Here is a 12188-nt window from a genome sequence, read left to right as displayed (position 1 = left end):
CCTCTCTTTGCTACTAGGATTTCATGGTCTGAGTCAATGTTGTGGATAATGTCATCAGCCCCCAGGACGTGGGAAACATGTTCGAATAATTTCTGTGCTCACAACTGTGAAATTGTATTATAATTTAATGTAAAACATACAATTTTTATATACCCCTCTCCCTAAGATGATGATATATTGAGCCGAATACTGTCAGAATTTCTTCTGAGGGTAACTATCGCTTAAAGAACGGTGACCTTTTCTAACAGTTGAGCCAGTGTCTTATCTGTGATCGGTAAAATGTTTTAAGTGAAGGTAAATACGTAGTTTCATTTGCGCCTGTTTGTGTTTTCAAATGGTAGGCAGTCCTGTGAGAGCGCCAGTAGGATTTCTCTTCTGTGTGCTAAACAAGGTAAGAACATTAATTGCGTAGCAGCGGGAAGTGAGCCTGATTAGACTGAATTGGTTCTTTGAGAACTGATTGCTTGTACGTGACCGCAAAGAGCTGAGCCTTTCTCTGGGATTGGCAGCGACTCAATCACAAACTCTCTCCTGCTCCTTGGTAGACTGTGGGCGCCGCCCTGCTGCCCGCATGTACAAGAGGATCCTGGGAGGTCGGACAAGTCGCCCTGGCAGGTGGCCGTGGCAGTGCTCGCTGCAGAGTGAACCTAGTGGACACATCTGTGGCTGTGTCCTCATTGCCAGAAAGTGGGTTCTGACCGTTGCTCACTGCTTTGAGGGGTAAGTTGCACATTTCCCTTTTTCTTTTTTCCTTTCTTTCTTTGTGCTTGAATCTAACCAGTGCATCTCAGAATTCATCAGGGGCTTGTGTAATGGTGAAATACCTTGGGTGCAGAAGTCACAGCTCAATGTACCACCCAGATCTTTATCTGCCTAGTTTTCTACCCACAGTGTTGTCATTCTCTATATGTGTGTATATATATGGGATATATATATATTCCTTGAGGTGTTAAACTAATTAGGAGATAGCCATTCAAACCATTAGAACAAAAGGCAGCAAGTAATAATAAAACTGAAATGTGCATATGATTGCTTATTTTGGGGGAAAAATAAGGAAAATAAAATTGGTACCTCTCTTGAGATCCTTTAATGTGTAAGACCAGAATGATGAGAAGTGTGCTAAACAGTTCCATACTGAGATGCAATTGCTTTGGAAGGGAGCAGATGTTTCTAAATGTCTTTTTTTTCAATTCTGATTTGTAACTCCAGGAAAGGCAGATTATATTAGCAATCGTTTATTCAGCAAGACATGATTACTTAAATAAATCCAATGGTTTAAGAGAAACCACCCTATAAATGCTAGTTAATCCAGTTTAATACACCACTTCTGTTATTACCATATGTGGCATCCAAGTTTCCTCTTTTACTGACAGATCTGTGAAGTTAAGGGAGAGATCTTACAATAGAGAAGAAATACATGTTTATAATTAAGGAAACGGATGTGATATCAAAGGGCTTGATGAAATTTCATGCAACACTAAACTATACTGTCAAGAGGGACCTGGCCTATCCACAAGAAGTTAGAAATTACCCAACTTCAAACAAGCCTTGCTTGAGTATGTGCTAATGACAATGATTCTATTTTATAATCTCTCCAGTGGCTCTGCAGACTTCTCAGAACTTTTAATTGTAAGCCTTGCTCTCTGCTGGAGTCATCAATTGCTGTAATTAATGGGATTTATTTCACATCCTGATCCCATACTTTGACAAAGTCCAGCATGAATTATCTGTAGGTCTTCACAGACTTTCTCTTATTATGTTGGTGGAAAAGAGGACAAATTTGGGGGTCCATTAAGAAGGATTTAAAAATTCCTGAATGGAAATTAGAAACATGCGATACTAACTTAACCAGATAAGTCCCTTATGCCCTAATAACAATTCAACTTCAAAAGTTCTAAGGAAGAAAGCCTGACTTTCAGGGGTAATTTAATAAGCCACTTTTTTGGCTTATAAAATTTAAGAATGAACTTCCTTGAATGGCACACAACTAGCAGTGGTCAATAGCACATAATTCTCTGGTAGACATCTGAAATGACTTGCCACCCCACTTCCTGGCCCCACATTTAACCCTGTCATGTCACTCATGCCTTGATTTCTACCTCAACTGCTCCTTGTTAGAACAAGAGTTGTTGTGCCTTCTTGGCTCTTCTTCTCTAAATCAACCCCGTCCATTCAGTTCCTTCTCAACTTTCCTTCCCCAGCCTACCTAGTTTTTTGGATTTCTCATTTCAGCCCTTTCACTAAGACCTTGAAGTTCTTCATTTTCATATCTTCTTGTTGGACTACACCAGGAAGATTAGCAACACAAATATCATTGTTTCTATTCATATATTAGTGCTGTTTGGTGCTGTGGACGAACATTACCCAAAAGTACAGATCATGGAGCCTGCATGTGGCATAGCAGTTTGGGTCACCAGCTGTGTTTCTGACATCCCATATAGGCATCAGTGTTTGCTTTTGGATGCTTTCCTTCCAATTTAGCAAAGTGCTAATAACATGGAAGAAGAAGTGGGAGATTACCCAGGAATTTGGGTCTCTGTACCCACATGTGATACCAAGATAAAGTTCTTGGTTCCTGACTTTGGCCCGATCCACCTCTGTGACCATCTGAAGAGTGAGTCCTTGTGTGAAAGATCTGCCTTTCTCCCTTTTCTTTCTTTGCCATTCAAAGAAAAAATAATTCTTTTTATAAATAGAATGAAGATTAGTGGAGGGCATAACTGCCAACATCAGCTCCACCTAATGGCACTCAGGAATATACCCCTGCATCCTTCCAGACAACTCCTCCCATTTCTCCACAGAACCAAACACCTGTCCTTGTTTGACACACTGTCCTGACCTCTAGTGGTCTCGCAATGCACTCAGGAAAGTGAGGATGAAGCTTGGCCCGTTGTTACTTAGACTATGTTGCATCTTTAGGATTATTTATCTTCTAGGTGTTTATGAATGATGCCAGTCATTTGCTATTTATTTTTCTGTTCCAGGTATCTGAAGGGTTATCACCTAATTCCCATTGGTATTAAGTTCTGCTTAGAGGGGAATCCTCCATTTTGGACTCCCATCTTCCTTGGAGTGTCGAGGAAGCCTGGATTCGAGGGTTCCTAAGTGACCCTAATCTGGCCACTTGCTCTCTACTGCTTTTTCCCTGTGAAGGTGATCTCCATCATCTTCCCCAGGTGGTAATTTTCAGGCTTAGAGTGTAGGCAACAATTGGCCTAAGCCAATTGGGTTGTTCTCATAGTTTTTAGGGCTTCCAAAATTTGGGAGATTCCCTTCTTATGTTTGACTTGTAAAAGCAAAATCCTCAATTAGGTTTAATCAGACTGATTTGTGAATCAGGTATGTCCTAGACTTGCTTCTTCCAGTCTTGTTACTGTAACTCATGTGCATTGCACCTGCACTTATACCGGTCCTTACTGAGTACTATCCTTCACCAGATTGCTGAGTTCACATCAAATATATGATCACGTGTCTTAGTATTTAACACAGTGGGGCAATTCCAGTAGACTCTAGTTGTCAAGTCACCTTCCTACCCTCACAGACAACTATTTAACAGTTTTTCCTTTCTCTCCAAACCTCAGATTGTGTACCTTTGGTCACATTCCCTACTTTGTCTTGTGTTGTGATCAGAGGTGTGTTCCTATTCCTGCATGAGGATAATCAGATCGCTTTTCATCTTTTTCAAGAACTTCATATCAAAAAGCCATTTCTAGTTTACATCATTTTCTCATTTTTTTCTGGATCATTCCCTTCAAAGGCCATTTTTATCATGAATTTAGTTTTTTTCTCTTGATTTAGTATTCATCTTCAACTCTTGATGTATTTATGAATAAAAAAGAGCCTAAAAAGAATTTCCTATACTCCCTGTCTTCATTTTCAATTTTCTCCTCAACCTATTCCAGTTGAACTATTCAAAACAGACACTAGGAAATGACTTCCATTGTACTAAACTCAGTGGTGAATTTTCAACTGACAGGAACATTCCCAGTATGTGCTCACTACATCCTTCTTGAAATATTTTCCTCACTTTTCTTAACAAATCACATTTGTGCTTTCCTCTTTACTTTATCATAGGGTTACTGCCAGAGAGAGAACAATTCTTTTTTTTTGTTTTTGAACTTAACTTTACCCAGAAGTCTTGTTTCAATTTTTCCTGATTTTCTCAGATTCTTGCCCATTATATGACCAAGAATTTCTGACAACTGCTATGGTTTCATGCCATTCTTTTGTGCTGGGCATTACACGTTCAATGTTCTGGGATCATTATGTAGCGATTTTCTGTTGTTATTTCTTATTGCAATAATTTGGGAAAGTGGCGAATATGTGTGGCACTAACTCTGATAATCCGTATTTGCTGAAGGAGTCTCTGGACGTGTCACACATTTTTGTTTTCTCAGAACATTCTAAAATCGGACCCTTTATTCTCTTGCTTTATCTAAATCCTGGGGGAAGAGACGCTTTGTCTTGCTGTAGTTTTATCACTGAGGGTTCCCCATCATATCAAGGAAGTTTATTCAGGAAAGGGAATGCATCTTTTTGCTTTTTTCCTTGGTCTCCCTTGCCCATGACCTTCCATGGCTGCTTTCCCTCCTGTGCTTCATTCCTTGGTTGATGCGCATGGATCATTTGCTTCAGAGGAGGTAGTGGAAAAGCTGCAGTCTCCTATTTTAAATACCGTATGCTAGTCTGTTATTCACTGCTTTCATGACTTCAGTCGTTTGTCTGCTGTGAATCAGTTTTCTCCCTCTTAATGTATAATAAAGATTTTAGTATACATCTTTCAGTTGGTAATAAGGGGATTTTAAATAATGAGTGTAGACATACTTAGCTAGAGATGATGCATTAATGAAGAACCCAGGCTGCCAATCTAGTTTATTTGTTGTGTATGTTGAACATTGTAGCCAGTATTTACATGTGTGAATGTTTTTCATCAAATCCAGGCCTGGAAGATCAGGCCACATAAACATTTCAGTAGGACAGTGATGAGCTGGTTCTGAGAGATAGATAACCCCCAGGATAGGCAGGGCTTGCGACCTGATAGATTCCTGCCTCTGCACACATACGTTTATGCTCACTTTAGTCTATTTACTGTGACTGTGAATTCTTGAAAATTACCAAAACCAGAGCATCATATTAAAAGATTTATTGAATTATTTATTTAACATGGTTACTCAATTATGAATAAATTTATTGAACTATTTATTCAGAAATCATGCTATGGTGTCATATCTTGTTGCAGATTGGGCAACAGCATAATATAGCTCTGCTATTTTTGAAGTCTTGTAAAGGGTAACTATTAAGAAAAATTCATTTATTTGAAAATCAGACTTAGAAATCAAGCTTGCATCTATTGATTCACTCCTCAATGACCAAAATGGCTAGAGCTGATTTGGGCAGGTCCCAAGCCAGGAGCTTCTTCCCAGTTTCCTGTATATGTGAAGGAATGCAAACACTGGACCACTCTGTTGCTTTTCCAGACCATTAGCAGGGAGCTGGGTTAGAAGTACAGTCAGAACTTGAATCAAAGCACAAGTGGGATGCTAGTGGTGGCTTTGCCATAGTACCAGCTTATAAATGGTATAATTTCCCCTTGTTTATATATATATATATGTGTATGTGTGTGTGTGTTTGAGGGCTCAGCACAGCCGAGTGGCTAAAATCCTCGTCTTGCACACACCAGGATCCCAAATGGGTTCCAGTTCTAATCCCTGTAGCCCTACTTCCCATTCAGTTCCCTGCTTGTAGCCTGGGAAAACAGTTGAGGATGGCCCAAAGCCTTGGGACCCTGCACCCGCGTGGGAGACCTGGAGGCAACTCCAGGCTCCTGCTTTGGATTGGCACAGCTCCGGCCACTGTGATGTGCATCAGCAGACAGAAGATCTTCCTGTCTGTCCTCCTCTCTGCAGATCTGTATTTGAGAAGTACAGTTACAGAGAAGAGGAGGCTATGAGGGATCTTCCATTCACTGGAATACTTTCCAGATGGCTGTAATAGCCAGGGCTGGGCCAGAGCAACACCAGGAGCCAGGAGCTTCTTCCAGGTCCCCCATGTACGTTGAGGAGCTGAAATACTTTGCATCATCTTGTGCATTTCAAGGTGCACTAACAGGGAGCTGGATTGAAAGTGGAGCAGCTGAGACTTGTTCCAGCACCAAACTGAAATGCTGGCACTACAGGCAGCAGCAGCTTTACCCAGTATGTTCTAGCTTCAATATGTGATTCTAATCACAACCATTAACTATAATTTTCCCTTGCTAAAAATTATTTTTTGAAATCTCTAATTTTAAACTCAAGATGAAAATCATGGGCTTTTTGAAAAAAGATATAGAAAATAAATATTCATTACATTTCCATATGTAAACCAGAGTGTAGCAGAATATAAACAGATGTGACTGGCTATTGTATTAAAAAATGTTGTGACTGCATTTCAGTATCAATTCTTCTGGCTATTGTAGTGCTTCTCAGGTACGTAAAGGTAGATTTTCAGAGTTGGTATTAGAAGAATTTTAAGTTGGTAATATACTATTAAAATGTCACCTGTAGAGTGTATTCATTAGGCTCCATTCCCTATCTAGAGCAAGAGGGACAGGAGAAATAGGCCTTTTAATCTCGTCCTTAGCCATTTTCATTGCAGTTACCAGATTGTCACCCCTGGTTTTATTTTGTTTCACCTTGGCCTATTTACTCATTCCTAAAGGATTAGAATCCTTGCGTGGGTTTTTTTTTTCTTTTTGCACAAAGATTGATTTATTTGAAAAGTCAGTGCTACAGAGAGATCTCCCAGCCATTCACTCTCCAGAAGGCAACAGCAACCAAGGCTGAGCTAGGGTGAAGTCAGAAGATTCATCCAGGTCTCCTGTAACACTTGGGTCATCTTTTACTGCTTTTCCCAGAGGACTGGCAGAGAACTGGATAGAAATGGAACAGCCAGGACACAACCATGCCTATATGGAATGCCAGTGTCCCAGGCAGCAACTTGAACCTATGTCACACTACTGGCCTCTGTACAAACTTTAAGGATGCAGTTATGAGAGTCCCCTAGGATGATATTCTTTTGATAGTGGAAATTTTTTATCAGTTTTTCCTGACATCATAGTCTAATGTAGTTCCTCTTAATGGTAACTGGTCATCAGCTTTACTGGACATTTTTGAACTCTTAAGGTGATGGGCATTCATGGAGCTCAAAATTGTCTTCCTTTCTCAGGGTTTTGCCCAGAAGTGGAGCTGTTTATGCCATTGTCCCAGATTCATTCTTTTTAGCGCACATTCAGTCTTTAAATATTATTACATTTAAACATATATCCTTTTTCAGGTGTCCCTTTCAAGGCAAAGTTAATGATTTCCCAAACTGAGTGGAAAACTTTTTTTTCACATCATACTCATATCAGAAAAAAAGAATATTATCAGTGACTATGAAAGTATGAATTCCTCATGTTTCTTTCTTTATGGCTTTGGGTGGCATTAATGCCATAATGACAGTGGCTTTTGTAGCAAGAGGCAGGTGGATACAATTTATAATAGTTAACAGCTTCATGGGCACATTTTTTTTACTATTAGAATTACATTAACTGGAATATATTAATTAGGTCTGGAATCATATGTTCATTTTGTTACACATAACTTACAATGTCTAGCCATTTGAAAGAATGCTTATGACTTAAAATTTTGGTTATGCTTAAATTATCTGCTTAACTTCGTCAAGAGCAAGAAGTTATTAATTAGGAAGTAACTTCAGATAAAGTATTGCTTAATTTCAGATGTGTTAACAGAATTTGAAATGAATGTTTTCTCAAATGGTCATGCACCTCTGTATTGAAACAGGGAACAAGGTAAAGAAGAAAGAAAAGGAGGGAAAGAAAAAAGAGAGGGAGGAAAATAATTATATATATATTAAACTGTCATCATTCCTTAAATATCCAGTAAACCTAGTTGATACCAGAACTTAGAAATCCCATAGCACAAGTAATACTTAGGGACCTTGATGCAGCAGGTTAAGTCCCTGCTTTGAACACCTATATCCTGGGTTGGAGTGCCAATAGCTTATGTTGCCAGTCCACCTCTGTGCTTACGCACCTGGGAAGCGGAAGATGGTGGTTCAGGCACAGCTGCTGCCACCTATGTGGGAGGCCTGGATGGCGCCCTGGTCTCCTGGTGTCAGCTGGGCCCAGCCCCAGCTGTTGTGACCAACTGGAGATTGACCCAGCAGATGGCAGGTCTGTGTATGTGCCCGCTCTGTTGCAAATACATCTTTTAAAAATTTGGAATTTTAAAAGCTCCTAAGGTGACATTATGTTCATCATGGAAAACTTCTATTTGAACAGATCAACTTGCTTCACTTGACTTGACCACAAGCTTTCAAGTGCAGAGTGTGAGGCATGGCTGGTTTATGGTTTTATAGTATAAATGAGTGTCCATGTTAAAATTCTGCTACTCCTCAATAGCAAATACCATGATCCAGTAAATGTCACATTACACCTTGGCCATTCTAGAGAAAGGAACTATAAAAAAATGGGACGGGAGGGAGTGATGAGGACAGGTCTGTCTACATGATTGTAGTCTGCTATTAATGGATGCTTTCAAAAACATACTGAATCATAATTACTTTGTTGAGAATCCATTACGCAGGTAGTAGGCCTTGCGAACACAGAGTAAAAGGCTTGCAGAGTTAACAGTTGTCACAGAGATACTGTCTTGGAGCATGTTGTAATGGAAACATTAGATCAATCCCTGTCATTGATCTCCATGATTATAGTAAGAAAATTTAAGCAAGTCTAATTAAAAGACCCCATCCAATATAGGAATACCTGGAGCCAACAGTTTTGCTTCTTCAGCTTTCTGCTAATGCACAGCCTGGGAGGCAGCAGTGGTGGCTCATGTGAATTGGTTCTTGGATCAGGTTCCTGGCTCCTGACTTTGGCCTGAAATAGACCTACCTGTAGTATTTGGAGAGTGAACTAGCATGTGGGAACTCAATCTCTCTGTCCTTATGCATGTAAAAGAAATATCAGTAAAAATAATGACCAGGGACAAGCATAGAGAGTGGTGGGCTTGTAGTAAGGGTTAGATGAAGTTGACATGACAGCATGATGTTGAGAACTGAATAGACATTATGTGAATGTTGCTTATGTTTGTAAGAATACATTAAGAGGTACGCATGGTACTTACATAAATAATAATTAAGCATCCTATGTGAATTCAAAAAGAAAAGTCAGGGTTTCCAATACCAGTAGTTCTGAATTGTTATTTTAGGAGAGAAAATGCTGCCGTTTGGAAAGTGGTGCTCGGCATTAACAACCTAGACCACCCATCAGCGTTCATGCAGACACGTTTTGTGAAGACCATCATCCTGCACCCTCGTTACAGCCGTGCGGTGGTGGACTATGACATCAGCATAGTGGAGCTCAGTGAAGACATCAATGAGACCAGCTACGTGCGTCCTGTCTGCTTACCCAGCCCGGAGCAGTCATTGGAACCTGATACATACTGCTATATCACAGGCTGGGGCCACATGGGCAACAAAAGTAAGACCCCAAATGGATTTGCCTTTCGGGTTGTTCCTCAAAACACATCTTTCTAGGCTTTGTTCATAATTCTCCCAATTGACTTCTGGAAATGTATTTGAAGGGTATGCCACAGTGTCCCTTCCATGCCAACCAGACATTTATGATCCATCTAAAGTCAGAGGCAACCTCAAGAATAATTCTTCATACCTCAGCTTCTCTGGGGTGCCCCTGGAGGTGTCCTAGTGTCACCATGCCATGTGAACTCTAATAGTCCTGCTTTGGAACTCCATGATTTGGGGTATCTGTGGGCAGACACACTGAGGGCTTCTCCAGGGGCCAGGCAATTCCATTTCAAGGTCATGCTTCCAGTTCAGTCTTATGATCTTACCCCATCTGCTGTAAAACATGGAAGTCCTTCTCAAAAGAAATAATCAGTTTAATAGAAAATGAGTTAATAGGTTCCAGAGATGACTTAAACAGTGAAACCTCAATGCCTCCTCTGAGTATAATGTGATAGCTCCCAGCAACGATGATGCCCATGGGCTTCCTGTTGATATTAGGAACTGCCCAATTTGAAGGATTTTTTTTTAAATGAGCCCTATATGCTTTGAGTTCTTTTCCTGTGTAGTCAATTAAAGGCTGGAAAGGAAAAGTTATTAGGAGTTGATGCCTTTTTCAGAAAAAGCTCACATGTAAAACTATCCAAGGCAATGTTAGATGTAAAATGCCACTATGTCTGCATATCTTGCTTGTTCAAAGCTGTAACTGTCATGGTAATAAGAGCAGAATACTTAAATTATCTCCCCTTCCACCTCATCCATGAAATCTGCTAAAGCTATGTCATATCACTCTGTCCATACCATATACATAGTGTAGCATGAACAGTAAGACTGTGTACTGCTCTTATTATAACTGGCAAAAAAATTGGAGGATTACTGTAAGATTAAAGGTAGTAAGTGCCTGACTGGCCGTAAGTACCCAACAAATATGAACCATCTTTTTGAATTATCATGCTTTCAATAATAAACTTCCACTAGATCACATTGATTTTATTCAAAAAAGTACCCTGTATGTGTACACTTCTTCAGCATCACTGATTGGAGGAGGAACAGGAAGTACAATTCTGTAGAATGGCATGGCTCACTGTCTTGCTTCAAGCACTTTCAAGCAAGACAGAATTCATATGATCTTTCTGTTGACAACCGGGAGGTGGTTTTGTTCTTTTTCACATCTCTGTACTAACCTCTAGGATTAAAAGCTCTTACATTAAACACTTGATTAGAACACATGATTAGAGGCTTTTTTGTAATGAGAACAGGGCAAGTCTTCCTCCTGTGGTGCTGTGGGGCAGGACTGACAGGCTGAGCTGACCCTAGTCTGGCCACCTCCCTTCTGCAGCAGGTCTCTCTCTGACATCTCCTATCGTGATCACATCTGTTGTTTCCTGCCACAGACCTTGTGGGAAAAGTCTATAACTCATCACTAAGTTGGCATCACCAAATGACTTACTATGAGCACTGCTGTTTGGAAAAACCCGATTACAAAACAAGCCTTGTCCTTTCCACTGCAAAACACGATTCTCTTGATATGTAATACCATGTGTTTCCTACTTGTGCAGCCCTCAGCTTTGGGCCATTTAATCACCTTATGTATTTTCTTCTTTGACTCCAGTGCCTTTTAAACTGCAAGAGGGAGAGGTGCGCATTATTTCTCTGGAACAGTGTCAGTCCTACTTTGACATGAAGACAATCACCAACCGGATGATATGTGCAGGCTATGAATCTGGCACAGTGGACTCCTGCATGGTAAGCTGTTATCTGTTCACACAGGATATCGGGCTTGGCAGTACCTGCACTAGGTCCATGTAAACTCCTCATGATTCACCCAAGGCCCCTTGGGAAGAGTTTTCAAAGAGTATTTGCTGCCAACTGTTTAATTATTTTATAATGTTTTCTATTTGTTTGGTACCCAGGCAATCGCCCTAACATCCTCCATCCCCTCCCTTCATGCTGATTGCTTTTAGCTCTCCTATCTACTCTATGGAGAATGTCACCCTCTTCCAGAAACAGAAGGAAAAACCCATATTTTTGTCCACCTCATTCAACCATTTTTGTGGCTATGAGAGACAAGGTCTTTAAGAATCAGTAGTAACCTTGACTCCAAGCTGGCGGCTTCAGTGAGCAAGCGGTGGGGTGCCAGAGGAAGTTCTCTGCCATTAGAGTGCTGGCGTGAAGGCACTGTCTCAGATATCATCACAGTGGCATTGTCTGGTCCTGGTAGGCCTCATTTAATTGCCAGCATGTCCTCAAACTTTAGAGATTCTGGGTTCTTCACAAACAGGTACAGAGCAGGCCAGCCTAGCAATCCTCAAAAGCATTTTTAATAAGAACCTTGCTGACTGTTATATTGGACTAGGGCCCAGAGAGAAATGAAAATATACAGGCATTCAAAGCAGTTTGAGACAGAGAGGAATGTGGGTATCTTACTATATTGTTATGACACACCTTTGCAATGTTACCGCTTTAGAGTACGTCAAATTGTCCCCCCACATTTTTCTACTAAAAAAGATATAACAATGCCCTCACCATTAACCTAGAATAACTAAATGACACTGTGCCTATTCCATGACAGCTAGCTAGCCCTGATTTTCTATGCTAGAAGCAGAGTGCTCCTTTGGAGTCTCACC

At 40.5% G+C, this 12188-nt stretch overlaps 1 protein-coding gene across 1 annotated transcript in view; it reads left to right on the top strand.

The window, feature by feature from the left end:
• The window catches only part of CORIN (corin, serine peptidase), a 197838-nt gene that overhangs the window by 183865 nt on the left and 1785 nt on the right, over positions 1-12188 (top strand). The window contains exons 18-21 of the mRNA XM_040966358.1: positions 342-391; positions 546-720; positions 9249-9520; positions 11174-11307. Coding sequence (XP_040822292.1) covers positions 342-391; positions 546-720; positions 9249-9520; positions 11174-11307 — 631 coding nt within the window. The remainder of the gene's footprint in view (positions 1-341; positions 392-545; positions 721-9248; positions 9521-11173; positions 11308-12188) is intronic.

This window comes from Ochotona curzoniae, unplaced genomic scaffold (assembly GCF_017591425.1).
Source record: "Ochotona curzoniae isolate NIBS_2020 unplaced genomic scaffold, NIBS_Ocur_1.0 scaffold_4505, whole genome shotgun sequence".
Taxonomy (NCBI): Eukaryota; Metazoa; Chordata; class Mammalia; order Lagomorpha; family Ochotonidae; genus Ochotona; species Ochotona curzoniae.
Note: the sequence above shows the minus strand (reverse complement) of the source record. Positions and strands in the feature narration are given on the sequence as shown.